Genomic DNA, 18,359 nt, shown 5'->3' with positions numbered 1-18,359 from the left:
GGTTAGATGCTATTTTTCTTTTCTAAGTATCTCTGTGGTTTTATTTCCCCCCCGCCCCCTTTTCCTAAAAGCAAAACTAATCATTCTGTCTTTTTTTCTTAAAGGACTTTCCGTGACATTTCTGAAGACCTGAAACCTTCGGTAGACTGATTTGGTTTCCAACCACAGTGATTTCTCTAAGGAAATTCAGCCTTGACTGTGAGTTCAGCTCAGCTGTGGCCTGCTGTCCTTTCAGCCATGCCTGGCAGACAGACCCCAGGACGAGACGCAGGAGCCTCCAAGCCTTCGGTACCGGATGCCTGGACAGCAGAGACCTGGCTGTGGGCCACCTTGCATTTGGAAGCACAGCTTTAGAGCTCTGAAATGTGGTTTACTCACTTAAGTGTTGCTAAGATGGCTTGAAAAGTTTCAGTTCATACACTGGTATTGTGGCTTGAAATTTTCCCACTTTGGTTATCTATATTATAATACATATTTATAACTTTTTTTTTTTTCAAGAGCCGTAAACTACCTGCTGTATATAGTGTGATTTTCTCCTCTTTTAAGAAATCTGTCCTTAAACTTTTCTACGACAGTCACTTTTCAATGAAGAGGGCTTTCACTTTGGAGAAGGTAGTTGCTTGAGCAGGAAAAAATGAGTCTTCTCCCTTCTTCCACAATGTATGGTCCTCTCATAAGAAAGATCAAGTCTTCAGTGTAAGGGTGGGTAGCTTATTTGAAGTTCAGTTAGTTGTATGTTGCAGCCATAGGAGTAGAAAGACTGAAGCCCTCCTTCCCCTTCTCCCTCCACCCCTTATCACTCTATTGCCAAATTTCTAAAACTTGGCTGACCACACTGACATTAATTAAGTATTAAGCTGCTGTTAATGGTAACAATATGATAGAATTCATGTTGTGATTTTTTTTTTTTTCTTTCCAAATGTTTAAGTAAAAAAATCTCAGGGGCAGCAGTGTTCTGATTTGTTAAATGTCTGTTTTACTATTTAGATTTTGGCCAATTAGTTACTTACTAGCGTAAAATTTTGTATCTGTGCAGTATTTTCCCATCATTTAGCACAGTGCCTTGCACACAGACTCTAGATGAATGCTTGTTGAATTAAATTGTGACTTTTAAAATATCTCAGATATCACAATAACCAGCATACTGCTCTACATTTTACAAAATCTTTTCACACGTATTATTTCACAATCACTTCACATCAGCATTCATTCAGCTTCATATTATTTTACGTTTCACACAGATGGGGAAGCTAAGGTTCAGAAAAGTGACCAACTCCAAGTCATAAGGTTTAGTAAAATTTGACCTCAGATCTTCCTGACTCAACAGTCTGCCAGCCTTGCTATACTCCAGTGACTCTCTTAGTATCTTAACACAGTTTTTCCAGCGCTTTGAGGTAGAATCACGTCCTATTCTATTGCATAGGCTACAGTTAATGACAGGGCCAGGACGTCAGAACCCAGCTTTCCCTTTGCGCCCGTTCTCCTTTGTAAAACAACCTTCAGCCTCTTTCTCTGTCCCCAGGGGAGTATTCAGTATGGAGAGGATTCTTAAGTAACAAAGATTTCCTTTTTGGAAAAACATCTAAAAGTAGAAATCCTTTTTTCTAAAACTTTATTTTCTCATTAAGAAGCATAATTAATGATAATTACATTAAGTTTATTCTGATATTAAGAAAAACTTGCTCTAGAAAAGAGGCTACAGTGAGGTCTTTGTTTATACAATAAACTATATGCAGATCTCTTATATTTCCTATGACTCCTTCAACAATTACAGTCGGATATTCCACCAAGTGGTACATTTGGCATTAATTAACTCGTTCTTTTCTTTAATCACTTGTTCAGTCATTCATTCTTTAAAGCATTGGTTGAGAGTTTCCCAAACTCTGGGTTCCATGCTGGGCACTGTACAGAGAGCTGTAGGGGCTAACTCATTAGAATGCCTTCTCTTAACTCATAAGAAGGCCTTCTCTTAACTCATAAGAAGGCCTTCTCTTAACTCATAAGAAGGCCTTGAATCTTAGCCAGATTATGTGAATTACTAAAATTAAAAATGTTGCATTAAAAGTTTTAAGAAAGAAGTCAGGTTTGTTTTTGCTAATGATAAAATGATAAGCTTATAGCTGTGATTAGCACATATTTATAAGAGACAAATATTATGCACAATGAGTTAGTGTGCATATACAAATTATGTTCCTCCAAAGTGTTTTTAGCTGTATAAAGTGAAATGGTAAACATATAAACTTGAGGTAATACATGGTTCTTCCTGGTCATAATTATTAGTATGAATACTAGGTCTTTAGAGGGGGACTCTGAGCCCTAAGAGAAGAGTTTAGAGCTGTCAAAATTGGTTCTGATGTAGTATCACCCTGAAATATCAAGAGCAGAGGTGCCCCAGGCTACCACCCAGTCATATCAGGAAACTTGAACTGCCCCAGTGCTCCAGCAAGACGATCTCAGGATTTGACCCAGAAAGAGAAAGAGTTTTTAGTTTCCCTAAAAACAGACAATTGATGAAGTAGAAGTAGCTTCAGTAAAAACTAAGTACAGAAATCCTATCACAGTGTTCTGCATTTTATCACTTTATTAAAGAGAAGTTTGAAGGTCACATTCACTACTCGGCTGTAAGCTGAATGGAGGGGAAAAAAGCTCCCCACACAGTATGTTCCTCTCTTTTCCGAGAGAGAATGGGGCATATAATTTTCAGCATAAACCCATGCCATGTAAGTCCAGCGTCAGTTCCAAAATTTCTGTCACATTCTCTGTTTCTGGAAGTGATCTCTGCCAGACTGCCTTAGATACCAGTTTTATTTATTTTTAAGTTTGCAGGAATTCTTAACACCCATTTCCATTAAAGGTGGTTAGCTGGCAGAGTTTTCCCTTGACTTTTGAGACTGGTGCAGATTGACTCTTGATACCCAAGAAGCGTTATTTAAACAAACTGAGTAGCTTTGGAAATAGCAGTTTATTCCAGTTGGAGGGCTTAGATGAGGTCCTCTGGCTAACCTTGGGCTTAATAAGAACCCGCTGTGACCCATCTGGACTTGCTAGTACCCATGGTTCCACTTTGGTTGTATTCAGCGTTTCAGGATGTGTCACTACCAAGCCAGATTTACTCAGAAATTCAGGCCGTGGGGGATTAGCCTAGAGCAAAGTAATTTTAGGTGAGCTCACCAGTGATTTCAACCTCAAAGCTTATAGGAAAACTGCAGTCTCCACTAAGGGTCTTCCAAGACCCTTATAAAAGTATTAGAGTAGGCATTTGGCAGTAGAAATAGCCCCTGGCAACATAGTTCCAAATGTTAGTTCCAGCCAAGGACAAGTATTTTTTTGTTTTTATGTATTGTCTTTGCACATTTTGCCATCAAAATATATTCTTTTCATTAACTTATGCACACATGCATGCTAAGGCACTTCAGTCGTGTCTGACTCTTTGCGACCCATGGACTATAGCCTGCCAACCTCCTCTGTCCATGGAATTCTCCAGGCAAGAATACTGGAGTGAGTTGCCATTTCCTCTTCCAGGGGATCTTCCTGACCCAGGGATCAAACCTGAGTATCCTGCGTCTCCTGGATTGTCAGGCAGATTCTTTACCGCTAGCGCCACCTGGGAAGCCCCAAGAGGAAGTTAGTGTTCAGTAATTATGTTTCAGAATCTCATTTTATTTGGAAATGACCTAGCTATCCAATAAACTTTCATCACTTAGTTTAGTTACTCCAATCTGGAGAGACTATTTTAGATAGACTTTCCTAAAGTATAATTATTCTTTTTTTTTTTTTAATAATTATTCTTAATAGAGTTTGTCTAAAAGCTCTTGTCTCATTTATAGTTTTCTTTTTTTTAAGTTTCTTAAAAAAAAAAGTTTCTTCACTCAAGTTACTTTCCTTGTTGACAAATTTAGCTTACATTAACTTAAGATCTGCGAAAAAAACTACTCATGCTATATGAAACCACCAAACAGTTAATTTTTTTGGTAGTTTAAAAATCAGAGAATTATAAACCAACATGTTCTGTCTGCCTCCTGGAGTCATAGAACTTCTGTGCTAGAATAGGCCTTATATGATTAGGTGATCCTGTCATTTAACAGAGAAGGAAACAAGTCCACAGGCCGAAGTGTCTTTTCTAATGTGGCGCCCGTCAGTGACAATTCAGAGTGGAGTCAGTTCTTTTTTCTCTCAGTCCATTGTTCTACTTCTCTTCCCTTCCCCTCCTAGTTGAGTTGTTGTTGTTCTGTCGCTAAGTCCTGTCCAACCCTTTGCGACCCCATGCAGCTTGCCAGTTTTGGAAAAAATGTGTTCCTTATAGCAGTAGTTCCAAGGAATCTTGTTAGATGTTCTGAGTGAATGAAAGTGTATATGGAGTTGGGGGAAGGGACTCCATGGTCAGTTAAAATTGAGGAATGCTGAATTTGTTTCCTTTCTGAAGTAGGACTTCGAAGAGTTTTTTAACATGCTATTATATATTGTGAATTTATAAGAGGGGACAAAGACTTTGTTTACGAGACTTATTTGACCTTAAACTACACCTTCATTCTCTTTTTCTCAGAGCATCTCAAAGAACTTGGGGTCCTTTGGGAAACATGGCTCTCAATAAAAGTTTACAGCTCTTTTAGAAGATATCCATAATAGAATTCTGAATGGCAGGCACATCTACCATGTAAACTGTAATATATCTCAAAGTTTAGTGAAGTACCAGAAAAAAGCCGTGTTTGCCATTCAGAGCTATACATCAAGTATAGAGATTCTTTTCCACCTACGGTGTGTAAAGTCAGTATTTGTGTTTTACTTTTGAAAGTTTTTCAAAGATCAGTTAGAGTGCAAATGCAGTGGTGATATATTGATATGACATTTTAATAATACTTTTGTATTGCACTTTATAGGTTTCAGACTGCTTTCATAACAACCCTGTGAGATAGGCAGGCATCAAGTATTATCAGATCAAAGCTCAGAAAGTTTTTTTGTGATTTTCCCCAAAAAAACTTAAGTTTATACCACGAAATGATGGAGCCAGAATTCAGTTGCAGAAATTCTGACCCCACGTCCAGAGTTCTTTACGCCACACCTGGTTTCTTACTTTTTATTCTAGCTTTATATTTTACTCTGAAAGCTGTGGTAGCAAATTTTAAAACATTGTTTTGGCTTATTATCATATTCTATTTTTAATGGCAGTGACCCAGAAAACGTAACTCCGATTGTAATTATTCCAAAGGAAACCCTTCTTTTGCGCTTGGCAGTGCCACTTGTCTAGGTGATTGGAGTGTACTTCAAATACCATTTGATTTTGAAGCCAAGATTGGATGTATAGTTGTTATTGCTCATGTAACTTTTGGAAAATGTATCATCTCTGCATTCTCAGGCAAAGTAGAGATGGTTTGAAAGTAAAAAAGATTATTCAAATATAACCATGTGTCTTTCTTCTCACAAATGCTGTTTCTTAGCTTTAACTTGCTTTGACAACCTACTGATGTAACATCTTTGTAAATGTAAAAATATTTATATTTTGAAATAAAATTACTAGTGTTGAATGAATCAAGTGGTAAATGTAGTCTCTGTTGAGAAATTTGATCTTCAGTGAAGTCAGACTTGAATGAATACATATGTCCATCTCTTATGTCTTATATCTTGCCTTTCCTTTGGCACCAGTGCATACAATGAATTTTTATGGAACATGGACAATTTACATAAGGGGAGATGTGTTTGTGAAGGCGCCAGAAAGACTCTAACCTGTAGAAGTCCCATCTTAGGGTAGAAGCCCCTCCCTACAGCCTTGACTCCTGTCCTGGTCTACCAGTTATTAATAGGTTAAATCCCCGCGCAGTTTCCAGGAATCCTGGGGAATTCGGATTTAGGAAGAGTCACTTCTCCGGAGGACAGGTAGCTTCGCTGAGCATGGATGTCCTTGCTCTGGTAAGAGGCCACATGTCCGTGGGAAGCCGTCGGGTATCCTGTGCCTCAGCTCTTAGCAGGAGCGAGACCTGTGTGGAACCCACTGAAGAATGAGGAGAGAAACAGGGTGGGAACGGGGACAGAAGGGGCGGGGCCTGGGCTGGGGGCGGGGCCTGGGCTGGGGGCGGGGCTGCAAGGCGGACCCCCGGCCGGAGCGCGTGGAGGCGGGGTGGGCGGGGTCTTCCGGGGGCGGGGTCGCGGGCGGCGCGGGTGCCTTGCCGCTGCGGCGGGCAGGCGGGCAGGCGGGCAGGCGGGCAGGCAGGCTGGCTGGCTGGCTGGCTGGCTGGCTGGCTGGCGGGAGGCGGCGGCCCCGCAGCGGCGCAGCGTCCCGACTGCGCGACGGGCTGAGTAAAGGCCATGGCCGCCTCTCCGGGCCCCGCAGGCGGTGGCGGCGCCGGGGCAGCGCACGGCTCCGGCCCGTCGGGCTTCGCCTTCGACTCCGGACTCGAGATCAAAACTCGCTCGGTGGAGCAGACGCTGCTGCCGCTGGTTTCTCAGGTAAAGCGGCGCGCGCGGCCCCTGGTCTCCCCCGCGCCGGCCGCGGCCCGCGATGGCGGCGGTCGCTCCCGGCGGGGCCCCGGCCGGGCGGGAGGCAGCCGCTGCCCCACAGTCCGCGCCGGGGCTGCGGCGTCGGCGTCTGATCGCCTTTCTGGGGCTTGAGGACTGGCCTTCGTTGATGCGGAGGGAGTCTGGACCATCCGAAATCCGGCTGCGGGGCGGGGAGACCTGTGCGGACCGGAGTCCGGCCGCAGGTGCGCCGCCAGGCTTCCCCACCCGAACCGCCCCCGGACTGCGACTCCGGCGGCCCCCGGCCCTGCTCCCGGGGAGCGGAGGGGACCCCCGCGGGGGCTCCGCTGGCGCTCAGGGGCCCTTCTCGCTACCGTCACACCTTTGCATCTCCAGTCCGAACCCGGACTGTGGCCAGTCTGGCTGGCGCGAGTCTCCGAGTCCAGCGTGCTCTCTCCCCTAGGCCTTTGTCTCTTCCCCGGATCGTGTGTAAGTCTGCTCCCCAGCCTCGCATTTACCCCGGGCCACCCTTCCCCTTAACCTGCCTGCTCTCTTTAATTGGCTTTTGTCCGGCCTCGGAAGGGTGAAGTGGAGGACCGCCTGATCGTTAATCCGGGTACACATCTTTTTGCCAAATCCCATTTGGGATGTATGGTTTACTGAATGTACCGGCCACAACAGAAATCTGAAATCAGCTAATTGACTCGCTTAGCTTTAGAGAAGTTTTTGTTACTGAGAGCCGACTTATACGAACCCTCGGGGCTAGAATTCCTCAGCTAGATCTGTTCTGTGCCAAGCACTGTGGGCAGTGAAGAATTCTGTGCCTTAAGGAGCGCTTGGATGTGTGACTCACAACTCCTTTGTAACGTCTTGATGATTCATATTCGTATTGCCAAGATTTTCAAGGTAGAAGGAATCTTAAAAGTTATCCTACTCTGAATTTTAAAAAATTCTCTCTTACAGCATCCTTGACATCTTGTCACCAGTGCGCTGCTTAAACATGCTCAGTGGTGTGGGCCTGTAGCTGGTCCATAGAATTTTCAATATCTCTAATCCATCCCAGCCTGCAAATACTTGATAACAGTAGCCACACATGCTCCTGCGTTCCTGTTATGCCGATTAAATAAACAGCCCCATTTTCTTCACCTGTGCTTATTTTAACCTGGCTAACAGAACAGTGAATAACCTTGATGCTCTGTATGGGCCTTCCCTTCATTGTCAGAAAGAAGCACTGACAGGTGGGATGGATTGAGGATCAGTTGGTGATGTCTGCATTGCCCCCTCCCACAAAAGAATACCATTACCGCCACCAGCACAACCACAACAGAAAGTGAGAAATACTGGAGTAGTTTTAAGGGAGAGTTAAGAGAGTGGTATTTTATCCATTAAAAAAAGGAAAGAATCCAGATAGAAGGCTTACTATGGGCGAGACCGTGTTCTGTGCACTTTACACGTTAACCTATTTAATTCTCATATATCTTATAGGAGTGGAGATATGTTTATTTTCATTGTATGAATGAGGGAGGATAAGGGACTTGTGGGACTTTCACCTGTAAATGTCCAACTGGGGTTTGCACGCTGACAGCCTGGTCCCAGAGTCTTAGCTACACCGTATTTGTTGTCTCTAGAAGACGTGATGAGGTCAGCTAGTAGTAGGTCCAGAAAAGAGTCACAGTGGGAAAACAAGGTTGTTGTAATCTGGAGAAGTGGTAACTTTGCACGGTATCACTGCTAAAAATGTATCCTGCAAGTTCTGCATTGTGTAATTCAGGGGTAAGAGAGGGTAGAGAGAGTAGGGGAGTGGAGGAGGAAACGTGCGTTGGCTGCTGAGAGTTAACTAAAGGTCAATGCTAACTAGGGGTAATCTGGGCTTTTTTTGGTTTTTCCTTCCCTGTTAAAGGCTAATTCAGGGCCATAGCTGAGGTTCTGCATCCCACACATTATGTGTCCACAGCTATATCTTTAGCATTATTAATAACTGATATTCCTAATGATTAACTATGAAAGTGAAAGTTGCTCAGTCATATCGACTCTTTGCGACCCCATGCACTATACAGTCCATGCAATTCTCCAGGCTATAATACTGGGGTGGGTAGCATTTCCCTTCTCCAGGGGCTCTTCCCAACCTAGGGATCAAACCCCGGTCTCCCGCATTGCAGGTGGATTCTTTACCAGCTGAGTCACAAGGGAAGCCCAAGAATACTGGAGTGGGTAGCCTATCCCTTCTCCAGGGTTTCTTCCCCATCCAGGAATTGAACCGGGGTCTCCTGCATTGCAGGCGGTACTCAACAACAAAAAAAGTTAAATCATGCTTAAAATCAAGAAATGTCTATAGCATGGGCAGAACACTCACAAAGCAGAAGAGTGGAATATGATTTAGAATGATTTTTATGTTTTAGTGAGTATAAGTGGATTTGAGTGAAGCTCTCTAGAAAATTCATGTCCAGGAGTCTCATCTTTCTAAGGATGCTGCATTGTTATTCGACTCATGTTTTACCACCATATCCGTTAGACTAGTTTAAGCTTTTTAGGCAAGCATTTGTTGTAAGCTTTGTAGTTACTACTCTTTGAGGGACTTGTATTCTGGTTGGGAGATAGGACAGGTACAGAATAGCACGAGGCAAGTATCAGATGAACATTATCAATAGTAAATGTTCTAAGAGCTCAGAGCAGCTGTGGATGAGTCAGCAACGATACCCTAGAGGAGATAGGGTCTGAGGTGAGCAATAGCCCTAGCTATTCTTGTACAGTTTAGTCAGTTTTAAGCAGTTTCTACTCAGATCATTTAACTCTTCTGACTCTAAGTAAAAAGTTCTGCACTACTGGCCTTGTTCTAGGAATACAAAGTTACATCAATGTTAGACAAATGTACCTATACAATTTTTTGCATTTACATATTAGAAAAGATACATGTCTTTTTCAGTGGATGTAGGAAAAGTGAACATGAAGGCACTCAGTCATCTCCAACTCTTTGGGACCCTGTGAACTGTAGCCTGCCAGGCTCCTCTGTCCATGGAATTCTCCAGGCAAGAATACTGGAGTGGGCTGCCATTTCCTTCTCCAGGGGATCTTCCCAACCCAGGGATCAAACCTGGGTCTCCTGCATTGCAGGCAGACTCTTTACCTTTTGAGCCACCAGGGAAGCATTTGATTAAATTTAACTCCTCATCGTGATAAAGAGCACATAACAAACTAGTAATAGAAGTTGTTCAGTCGCTCAGTCGTGTCCAACTTGTTGTGACCCGATGAACTGCAGCATTCCAGGCTTCCCTGTCCTTCACCATTTCCTGGAGCTTGCTCAAACTCATGTCCATTGAGTCAGTGATGCCCTCCAACCATGTCATTCTCTGTTGTCCCCTTCTCTTGCCTTTAATCTTTCCCAGCATCAGGGTCTTTTCTAATGAGTTGGCCAAAATATTGTAGCTTCAGCATCAGTCCTTCCAATGAATATTCAGGACTGATTTCCTTTAGGATTGACTGCTTTGATCTCCTTGTAGTCCAAGGGACTCTAGAGTTTTCTCCAACATCACAGCTCAAAGCATCAGTTCTTCAGCGCTCAGCCTTCCTTATGGTCCAGCTCTCATGTCCGTATATGACTACTGGAAAAACCATAGCTTTGACTAGGTGAACCTTTGTTGGCAAAGTAATGTCTCTGCTTTTTAATACGCTATCTAGGTTTGTCATAGCTTTTGTTCCAAGGCGTAGGCGTCTTTTAATTTCATGGCTACAGTCACCATCTGTAGCGATTTTGGAGCCCAAGAAAATAAAGTCTATCACTATTTCCATTGTTTCCCCATCTATTTAACATCATAGCAACAAGTCAAATTTAAAATAAACATTTCCTTAAAACTAGAAACAAGAGGAGGGTTACTTGTTAGTGTAGCTTCTATTCAGTGGTACTCGAAATCATAACCAATGCAAAAAGACACGAAGTGAAAGGTGTAAAGATAAGAAAGGAAAAAGCAAAGTATAATTATCTACATAGAGAAATGGAGTCTACAAATAAATTTTTAAAAATTTAGAGGTTTAGTAAGTTCACTCAATGTAAGATTCTTAAGTCAGCTGCACTTTGCTCTGCATTAATAACAGAAAAGTAGTCCTAAAAAATGATACCAGTTATAAATCAACTTATACTCCATTAAAAATTTAAGTTTTTAAATACCAGTTAGAATAAAAATGAGAGCAAAATATGTGTATATATGTGTCTAGTAAAAGAGTTGCTAAGCTTTGTGGGGAATTTTATGAGAAGGCCAAAACAGAGCTAAATAAATGGGGAAGGAGTACCATATTCTTGGCTAGATTGGCTTGATGTCATGGGCATATCAATTTTCCCTGTGCCAAGTCGCTTCAGTCATGTCCGACTCTTTGCACACTCATGGACTGTAGCCCATCTGGCTCCTCTGTCCATAGGATTTCCCAGTTAAGAATACTGGAGTGGGTTGCCATTTCCTCCTCCAGGGGATCTTCCTGACCCAGGGATCTAACCTGAGTCTCCTGCATTGCAGGCAGATTCTTTACTATCTGAGCCACCAGGGAGGTTCCCAATTTTCCATATTGATATGTAAATTTAATGCGATTCCAATGAAAATTTCAACAAGATTTTTTGAGTAGAATTTGATAAAAGTAATTCTACAATTTATATGAAAGAACAGAAAGCCAAGACTATCAGAAGAGAAACAAGGTGGGTGGAGTTGCTCTACCAGATTTCAAGTCTTATCATAAAGCTAGAGTAATTAAGACAATGTGGGTTTAACAGATAGACAAAGAGACTAGAGAAACAGAATAGAGAACTTAGGAACAGTCACACATATATGGACACTTGATAATTCACAGAATGGGCACTTCTTGTTAGCAGGGAAAGGAAGAACTTTTTAAAAAATGAGGACAATTGGTTATCTAAATAGAAACACATGACATAGCATCTCACAGTATATACAGAAACAGTTCCAAATGGATTAAAAATATGAAAATGGAAGTAAAAGCTTACAGTACTTTTAGGCAAAAAAAATTGGGCAGTATTTTCCCCACCTCATGGTGGGAAAGGAATTCTTAATAGACTGAAAGTGAAGATTAATATATTTGCTCCATTAAAATGAAGAATCTTTATCCGTCAGAATTGAAAGGATAAGCCATAAAGCAAGAGAGTATGATTGCAACAGAAATAACCAACAAATGGTTGTAACACCCAGAGTAAATAAAAGACCCCAATGAATCAAAACCAAGATTACCCATTAAAAATGGGTAAAATAGTCATCTTGTAGAAGAGGAAACAGATGTCTAACACATATGTGAAAAGATGCTCAACTTTATTAGAAATCAGTGAAGTACAAGTTAAAACATGGTGAGCACAAGTGTTGGAATGTGGAGCTAATGGAAATGTCAGTGGTACAACCATTTTGGAAAACAATTTGATGTAATATATTAATGTCGACAGTGGGTATTACCTACGCCCAGTAATTTCCCTCTTAAATCCACACCCCTAGAGAAAATCTTGCACGTGTGTTAGAGACACAGCTTGGAATGTTGATAGTCAGTTTGCTTCTAATGCCTCCAAACTGAAAAGTACCCAGACGTCTTTTAGCAGTAAAGATGTTTAAATAAGGGGTGCTGAGTTCATAAAATGAGATGCTGCTGCAGCAGTGAAATGAACGAACCATGGCTATAATTATCAGTGGGGATGAATCTCAAATGTTAAGGAGAAAAAATTAAAAGGTTCAAAGCAGGCAAAACAAAACCATGTATCATTTAGGGATATAACACAGGTGCAATAGTTATAATAAGGGAATGATGAGCACAAAATTAGGATAGTGGTTTCTTTTGGCTGGCGAGGGGGTGATATGGAAAGTGAGGGACCCATAGGTCACCTGGATTTTCAGAGGTGCTGGTAGTGTTTTCTGAAGGTTGGTGGTAGGTATGTTTTGTCTTCCTGTCATTTCTTTAAATGATACAAATATTGGTTATATACACTCATTTGTTGTATGTTTTGTAATTCAGACAGTTTCTTCTTTTTTTTTTTACATGCCCTGGGCTAAGTCCCAAGCACAATTCCTGTAGGGCAGCACCCACCTTCTTTAATAATCACTTTATTCTTCCTGTCAAAACTCCCACTCCCGGTCTTACAATGCTTTTATCCAAGGAAGGGAAGAGGGAAATCTGCCACACAGCCCCACCCCAGCCTGGAATGTTATTCTACCACCCACCAGTCTTTTCCTGTCTGTGATAGATTTACTCCACTCACCACTACACAGAGGCTTGCAATCTCTGGGGTAGCTGCCCTGGCTTCTCACTGCACTGTCCTGGAAGCTTTCAGGATTATTGGTCTCACCAAGTTGGAGATGAGTTGAGTCCATATGGGGCGCTCTGCTGATTTGTGTATGTGAATAAAGTGTTTTTAATGCAAAGATAAAACACAGAAATGGTGTATAAAGTGAGTGAAAGAGCCCCTTTTCCTGCTTTTAAAGACCTCAACATGATTCAGTATGCTTTCTTCTATATTGGTTTCTAGAGCAGATTAGTCGATTTTTATATGTAGTAATTTTGAGAGTTGACTAATGAGTTAAGCCCAGAGATGAACTTCCCTGTCCTGGGCTGACTCCCTTGTTTTTCAGATCTCAGGGAATTAAGACTTTGTTCCGTTTTCTGGCCTACTGCCATGTTTTTTGTTTTTTTTTTTTTCCCCTTCCTGGATTATCACCTCTTTTCTTATCTTCCCACAAAATAAACTAAGATAATCCATTCAATCAAGAGATTACTGTCAGTTATTCTAGAAAATAAGATAGCATCACAAACATGAGGAAAGAACAGAGATTATAGAAATGTAAATTGGGTAACATCTAATCATTATGTGAAAGTGTTAGTGACTCAGTTACGTCTGGCTCTGTGACCCCCGTGGACTGTAGCCCACCAGGCTCCTCTGTCCACGGAATTCGCCAGGCAAGAATGCTGGAATGGGTAGCCTTTCCCTTCTCCAGGAGATCTTTCTGACCCTGGGATCCAACCCAGGTCTCCTGCATTGCAGGCAGTTCCCTGGTGGTTCAGATGGTAAAGTATCTGCCTGCAATGCAGGAGACCCGGGTTGGATCCCTGAGTTGGGAAGATCCCCTGGAGAAGGGAATGGCAACCCACTCCAGCATTCTTGCCTGGAGTATCCCATGGACAGAGGAACTTGATGGGCTACAGTCCGTGGGGTCGAAAAGCGTCAGACAGACTGAAGTGACTTAGCATGCAGTCATTATGTAATGTTTACTAAATACCGGACACTCTTCTAAGCATTTATTTACCACGTGGGTGTCTCCATAGCATTGGCTGTCCTCCATGATTTGGTAGCTGGTTTTCTTCCACAGTGATTGATCCCAGAGAGAAAGAGAGAGAGAAATGGAAGTCACAATGTGTTTTAATACCTACTCTCAGAGGTACATCCTTGCTTCTGCTTTATTCTGTTCGTTAGAAGTGGGTCACTAATTTCATCTCACTTAAGGGGAGAGAAATGAAGCTTGAAAGGAGAAATACTGAAGAACTGGAACACACATTTTAAAACCACTGCTGAGATTATGCCACTGTCCTCAAAAATTGTTCAGTGACTTTCTGTCACGCAGAGTCAAATACAAACTCTCTATTCCAATTCACAGCCTTAGATGGTTGGTCCCTGCCTAGCTGTTGGATATTGGTTTTACACCTGTCCTCTTACCCACTCTTCTTTAACCACTTCTGGCCTTACTTTATTCTTTGGAAAAAAAAAAAAAGAACAGTCTCATTCTGAAGGATGCCCCTCCTTTTTCTTTTCTTCCCTTATTTTCCTTAAACAGTTATTTCTTCTCCCTGCAATACTTTATCCCCTGATGTTTACCAGCCTCTCTACTTGATATCATTTAGATCACAGTTTAAATATCACTTCTTCATAGAAGGAAGGTCAGTCAATCTCAAGTAGCTACACAGATACTTTCTGTCACATTGTCTTATTTTAACCTTTTCCATAGGATTTATGTTGATTTCTTTAACCTGTTTGTGTGATTATTGTGTCTCCCCTCACTCCAGTAGGATGTAAGCTCTGTTAGATTGTGGGCCTTTTCTTTCTTGTTCATTGCTGTTTCATCACTGCCTAGAATTTTATTTGGCCTATGATAGGTGTTCAGCAAATGTATTTTGTACAATTGAATTATTGTTACCTGGTTAGACTGTAAACAGAATGAGGGCAGGATTGTGTTCATCTTGTTCAGTGCTGTATCCTCAGGACCTGGATTCTAGAACATTTTCAAAATTTGAAAAAGAGTATGAGAGATGAGGAAATTTAGAGAGATTTTTAAGTAAATTTCCCTAGGTCATTTAGTTAGTGATGGCAGAGCCAAGATGCATACACATGCCTTTCTGACTCAAAACTGTTAATACCGTAACACATAAAGTGCTTGCCACATTGCAGTTGATCAAAGAGCAAGCCTCTTCCTCTTCTGTTAATTCTCTATTCTGGTCTTTGTTAATATATTTATAGAAATCATTTCAAAGTTATACGCAGTGGACATGTACCATTTGGGATTTACATTTTTCATGTAACATTCTTTCAGTATTTTTATGTGTCAGTATAGTTAATGTACTCATTTTCTAGGACGTTTTGAAGATTTATATTTGTTTCAAACAGCTTAACTTTTCACCTTTTATATTTTATTTCAAGGCCTGGAGTCAAGTGTTAAAGCTCTTGGTATTTTATTTACGTTGAGTCTACAGCAGACCTTGGCGAAACATAAAACACAGATTGCATCGGTCCTTCTCAAGTGTCTGGTCATTTCAGTAAGCATCAGGGGTTCACATAGCATTTTGTACAACCGACACGCTGTGCTCGGCAGCAGAGTGAAGTGCCGGGTGAGCAATATGCTGTCACTACTCTCTTTTAATTGACTTCTACGTAACCCGAGTCACTGTCGAAGCATCTAGACCTGAAGTGCCTTGGTTTTCTGTGGATTCTTTGAATGTAAGAATCCACCCTCTGCTGGTTTTCTCCTGTCTTTCTGATGTGTTGATCTATCTGGAGGGTTTACAGAAATGTGTGCCCTTGATAACCCCCCTCAGGTAAATTTGGAACTGTTATTGAAAGAAACATTGACCTCAGGAGAGATGCAAGGTGTTTGCTGATTGTCTCTGGGTTGAAGCATTAAAGCTCTCAATTAACTGAGTTTATCAGGCTAGTGTGGTATGCTGGGCTTAATTTTCTTGGCCTTTGTGATATCGCTTTAAAAAAAAGTACTGGGATAAACTTTAAGCAGTTTGCTTTTTATCTTTTATTTTTAGATCACCACACTTATTAATCATAAAGATAATACCAAAAAGTCTGATAAAACTCTGCAAGCAATTCAGCGTGTAGGACAAGCCGTCAATTTGGCAGTTGGAAGATTTGTTAAAGTGGGGGAAGCTATAGCCAATGAAAACTGGGACTTGAAAGACGAAATAAATATTGCCTGTATTGAAGCTAAACAAGCAGGTATGTTGAAGCGTTTATACCAATTTTATTGCTTTGGATCTCATGACAAATGATTGTCTTATGTTGAGTAAAGATGTGTACTGTGTTCTAATCCTGTTAGTACAGATGCCTAGGTCATTAAAGCCCTGGATTAGCTTCCAGGAATATTGAATGTCTCTTGGATCAAGTCCTAAGTCTGCATCGTTGCATTTTTTCACTGGGCAGAGTAGAAGCCCACCACCCTTGTGTATGTGTGCACTCAGTCATGTCCGACTCTTTGCAAACCCATGGGCTGTAGCCCACCAGTTCCTCTGTCTGTGGAATTTTCCAGGCAAGAATACTGGAACGGGTTGCCATTTCCTACTCCTGGGGATCTTCCCGATCCAGGGATCAAACCTGCATCCCTTGCGTCTCCTGCATTGGCAAGTGGATTCTTTACCACCCTTGCCATCAGCCATTGAGCATGAGAGGTGTAGAGAATGTGAGGCATGGACTCTCCTGTCAAGGAGCATAGTAACCTGTTTGCCACCATATGGAAGATGGAAGTAAAAATAAGCATGTTCCTGTGTCTACAGGAGACAAATCTGACTTCAGATTTCCTGATATCTCAGAAGGCTCTGTAACTGGTGGCATAGAAGCCTGAGAGAACTGGGGAGTTTTGCTGGATACAAATAATTTTGAGTATCATTTATCCACTTACTCTTTAAATAAATATTTACTGAGTGCTGGCCATATGCCAGGCATTCTTCTAGACCAAAGGGATATAGCTACGTAGAAGTCAATAAAAAGTCTGCCCTTGTGGAACTTGTATTCTAGAGAGGGAGATACAAACAAATGAACAGGTAGATAAGTGCCTAATGGGAGGTAGAGATGGTTATGGAAAGATAACAAGGCGGCATAAGGGTTAGGAGACCAAAGGAGGTTTCTCTTAGGAAGGCCAGCAGGGTTTCTCAACTGTGATGCTGTTGGCGTTTTAGGCTGGATAATTATTTGTTGGTGATTCTTTGTTGGGGTTGGGGGCTGCCCTGTGCATTGTAGAACCCCCAACTGCCATCTATTGGATGTCAGAAAATCCCTTCTTCCACCATTGAGACAACCAAAGATGTCTCGACATTCCCAAATGTCCTTCGAGGGATCAAAATGGCCCTGAGTTGAGAACTACTGAAATGAGAACTCCTGAAACAGGGGGAGAGGAAATCTCTCTAAGCGAGTAACTTTGGAGCAGAGACAGCGCTGAAATGAGGACCCCAGCTGTGTCAGTATCTGGGGGAAGGCCTTTCCTAGCCAGGAGCAGAGTGAGAACAGGTATGGCTTTCTGGGCAAAGATAGGCACTTCGGACTGCTTTCTCGGTGTCTTGGGGCTAGTGGAAGGTTTGGGGCAGGGTAGTGACACAGTTCATTTATAGTTTAAAAGGCTTCCTGGTGGCTTCTGTACAGAGAATAGATTTTAGGAGTTATGAGAGTGAAGTCAGAGGCCGGTTAGGAGGCTGTGATAGATGATGGTGACTCGGGCCCGGCAATGGCATTTGAGGTGCTGCAAAGCAGGTGCATTTGGTTATATTGAAAAGGTGGAGCTGGTAGGTTTTGCTGATAGTTTGGATGTGGGATGTGATGAGAAGAGGGGTCACAACTCCAGTGTTTGCCTGGTAGATGATGGCTCTATTAATTGAGGTGGGCATCCCTGAGGCAGGAGCAGGTGTGTTTGGAGTGTCATCGTGGGGGGAAAGAAGTGGGTGAGATAGGGCCAAGCAATGTGAAGGGGCCAGCCAGACGATACATGCCCTAATGGTATGTGAATGGCTTCAGGTACTGTTCTGTACTTGATAGACTGAGGGATTTGGGGCCAGATGAAAGACAGTAGTTTTATGTTAGAAACCTTTCTGGTTGCATGGAGGAAGTGAATAAATGAGGGATGATTGAGAGAGGGTTGAGACTAAAGGCAAAGAGATTAATATGGAGTTAATATGCTTTTCCGTTGTACTGGGCTAAATCAAGACAGTGTCTTAGGGGTATAAAAAGCAGAAAAAGTACACTGAATATTTACTAGGTGATTAAATGATAGAATTTGGTTATTGATTAAACCAAAGGGAGGATTCTGAGTTTGAGTTTCTAGTCATTCACTAGGATATATCAGTAGAATAGGAATGAGATGGCTTTGGTCTATTCATAATTTATGTTTTGCCTCATATTAAAAGAGATTTAAAGAAATTTCCCTGTGGCCCAGTGGGTAGGACTCAAGGTTTCACCACCATGGCCCAGGTTCAATCCCTGATTGGGGAACTAAGATCCTGAAAGCTGTGTGGTTTGGCAAAAAAAAAAAAAAAAAGAGAGATATATATAAAAGAGTTACAATTAAATATATGATTAATAAGCCCACTAAAATAGGAGATGAAAACAAATATACTAGAAATGAATTGGCCAACATTGTCACTCTAATTAAACATGGAATTTATCTTTGTAC

General features: G+C 41.9%; 2 protein-coding genes across 4 annotated transcripts in view; both read left to right on the top strand.

The window, feature by feature from the left end:
* The window catches only part of TMEM245 (transmembrane protein 245), a 79,364-nt gene extending 73,838 nt beyond the window's left edge, over nt 1-5,526 (top strand). The window contains exon 17 of the mRNA XM_065946430.1: nt 105-5,526. Coding sequence (XP_065802502.1) covers nt 105-150 — 46 coding nt within the window. The 3' untranslated portion in view covers nt 151-5,526. The remainder of the gene's footprint in view (nt 1-104) is intronic.
* Nucleotides 5,527-6,166: 640 nt separating this feature from the next.
* Nucleotides 6,167-18,359, top strand: part of CTNNAL1 (catenin alpha like 1) — a 54,632-nt gene continuing 42,439 nt past the window's right edge. For all 3 annotated transcript variants that reach the window (XM_065946405.1, XM_065946404.1, XM_065946403.1), the window contains exons 1-2: nt 6,167-6,441; nt 15,730-15,919. In XM_065946405.1, coding sequence (XP_065802477.1) covers nt 6,301-6,441; nt 15,730-15,919 — 331 coding nt within the window. In that variant the 5' untranslated portion in view covers nt 6,167-6,300. The remainder of the gene's footprint in view (nt 6,442-15,729; nt 15,920-18,359) is intronic.

The sequence above is a fragment of the Muntiacus reevesi genome, chromosome 10 (genome assembly GCF_963930625.1).
Source record: "Muntiacus reevesi chromosome 10, mMunRee1.1, whole genome shotgun sequence".
Taxonomy (NCBI): domain Eukaryota; kingdom Metazoa; phylum Chordata; class Mammalia; order Artiodactyla; family Cervidae; genus Muntiacus; species Muntiacus reevesi.
The sequence above is the reverse complement of the archived record's forward strand: the minus strand, read 5'-3'. Positions and strand labels throughout refer to the sequence as shown.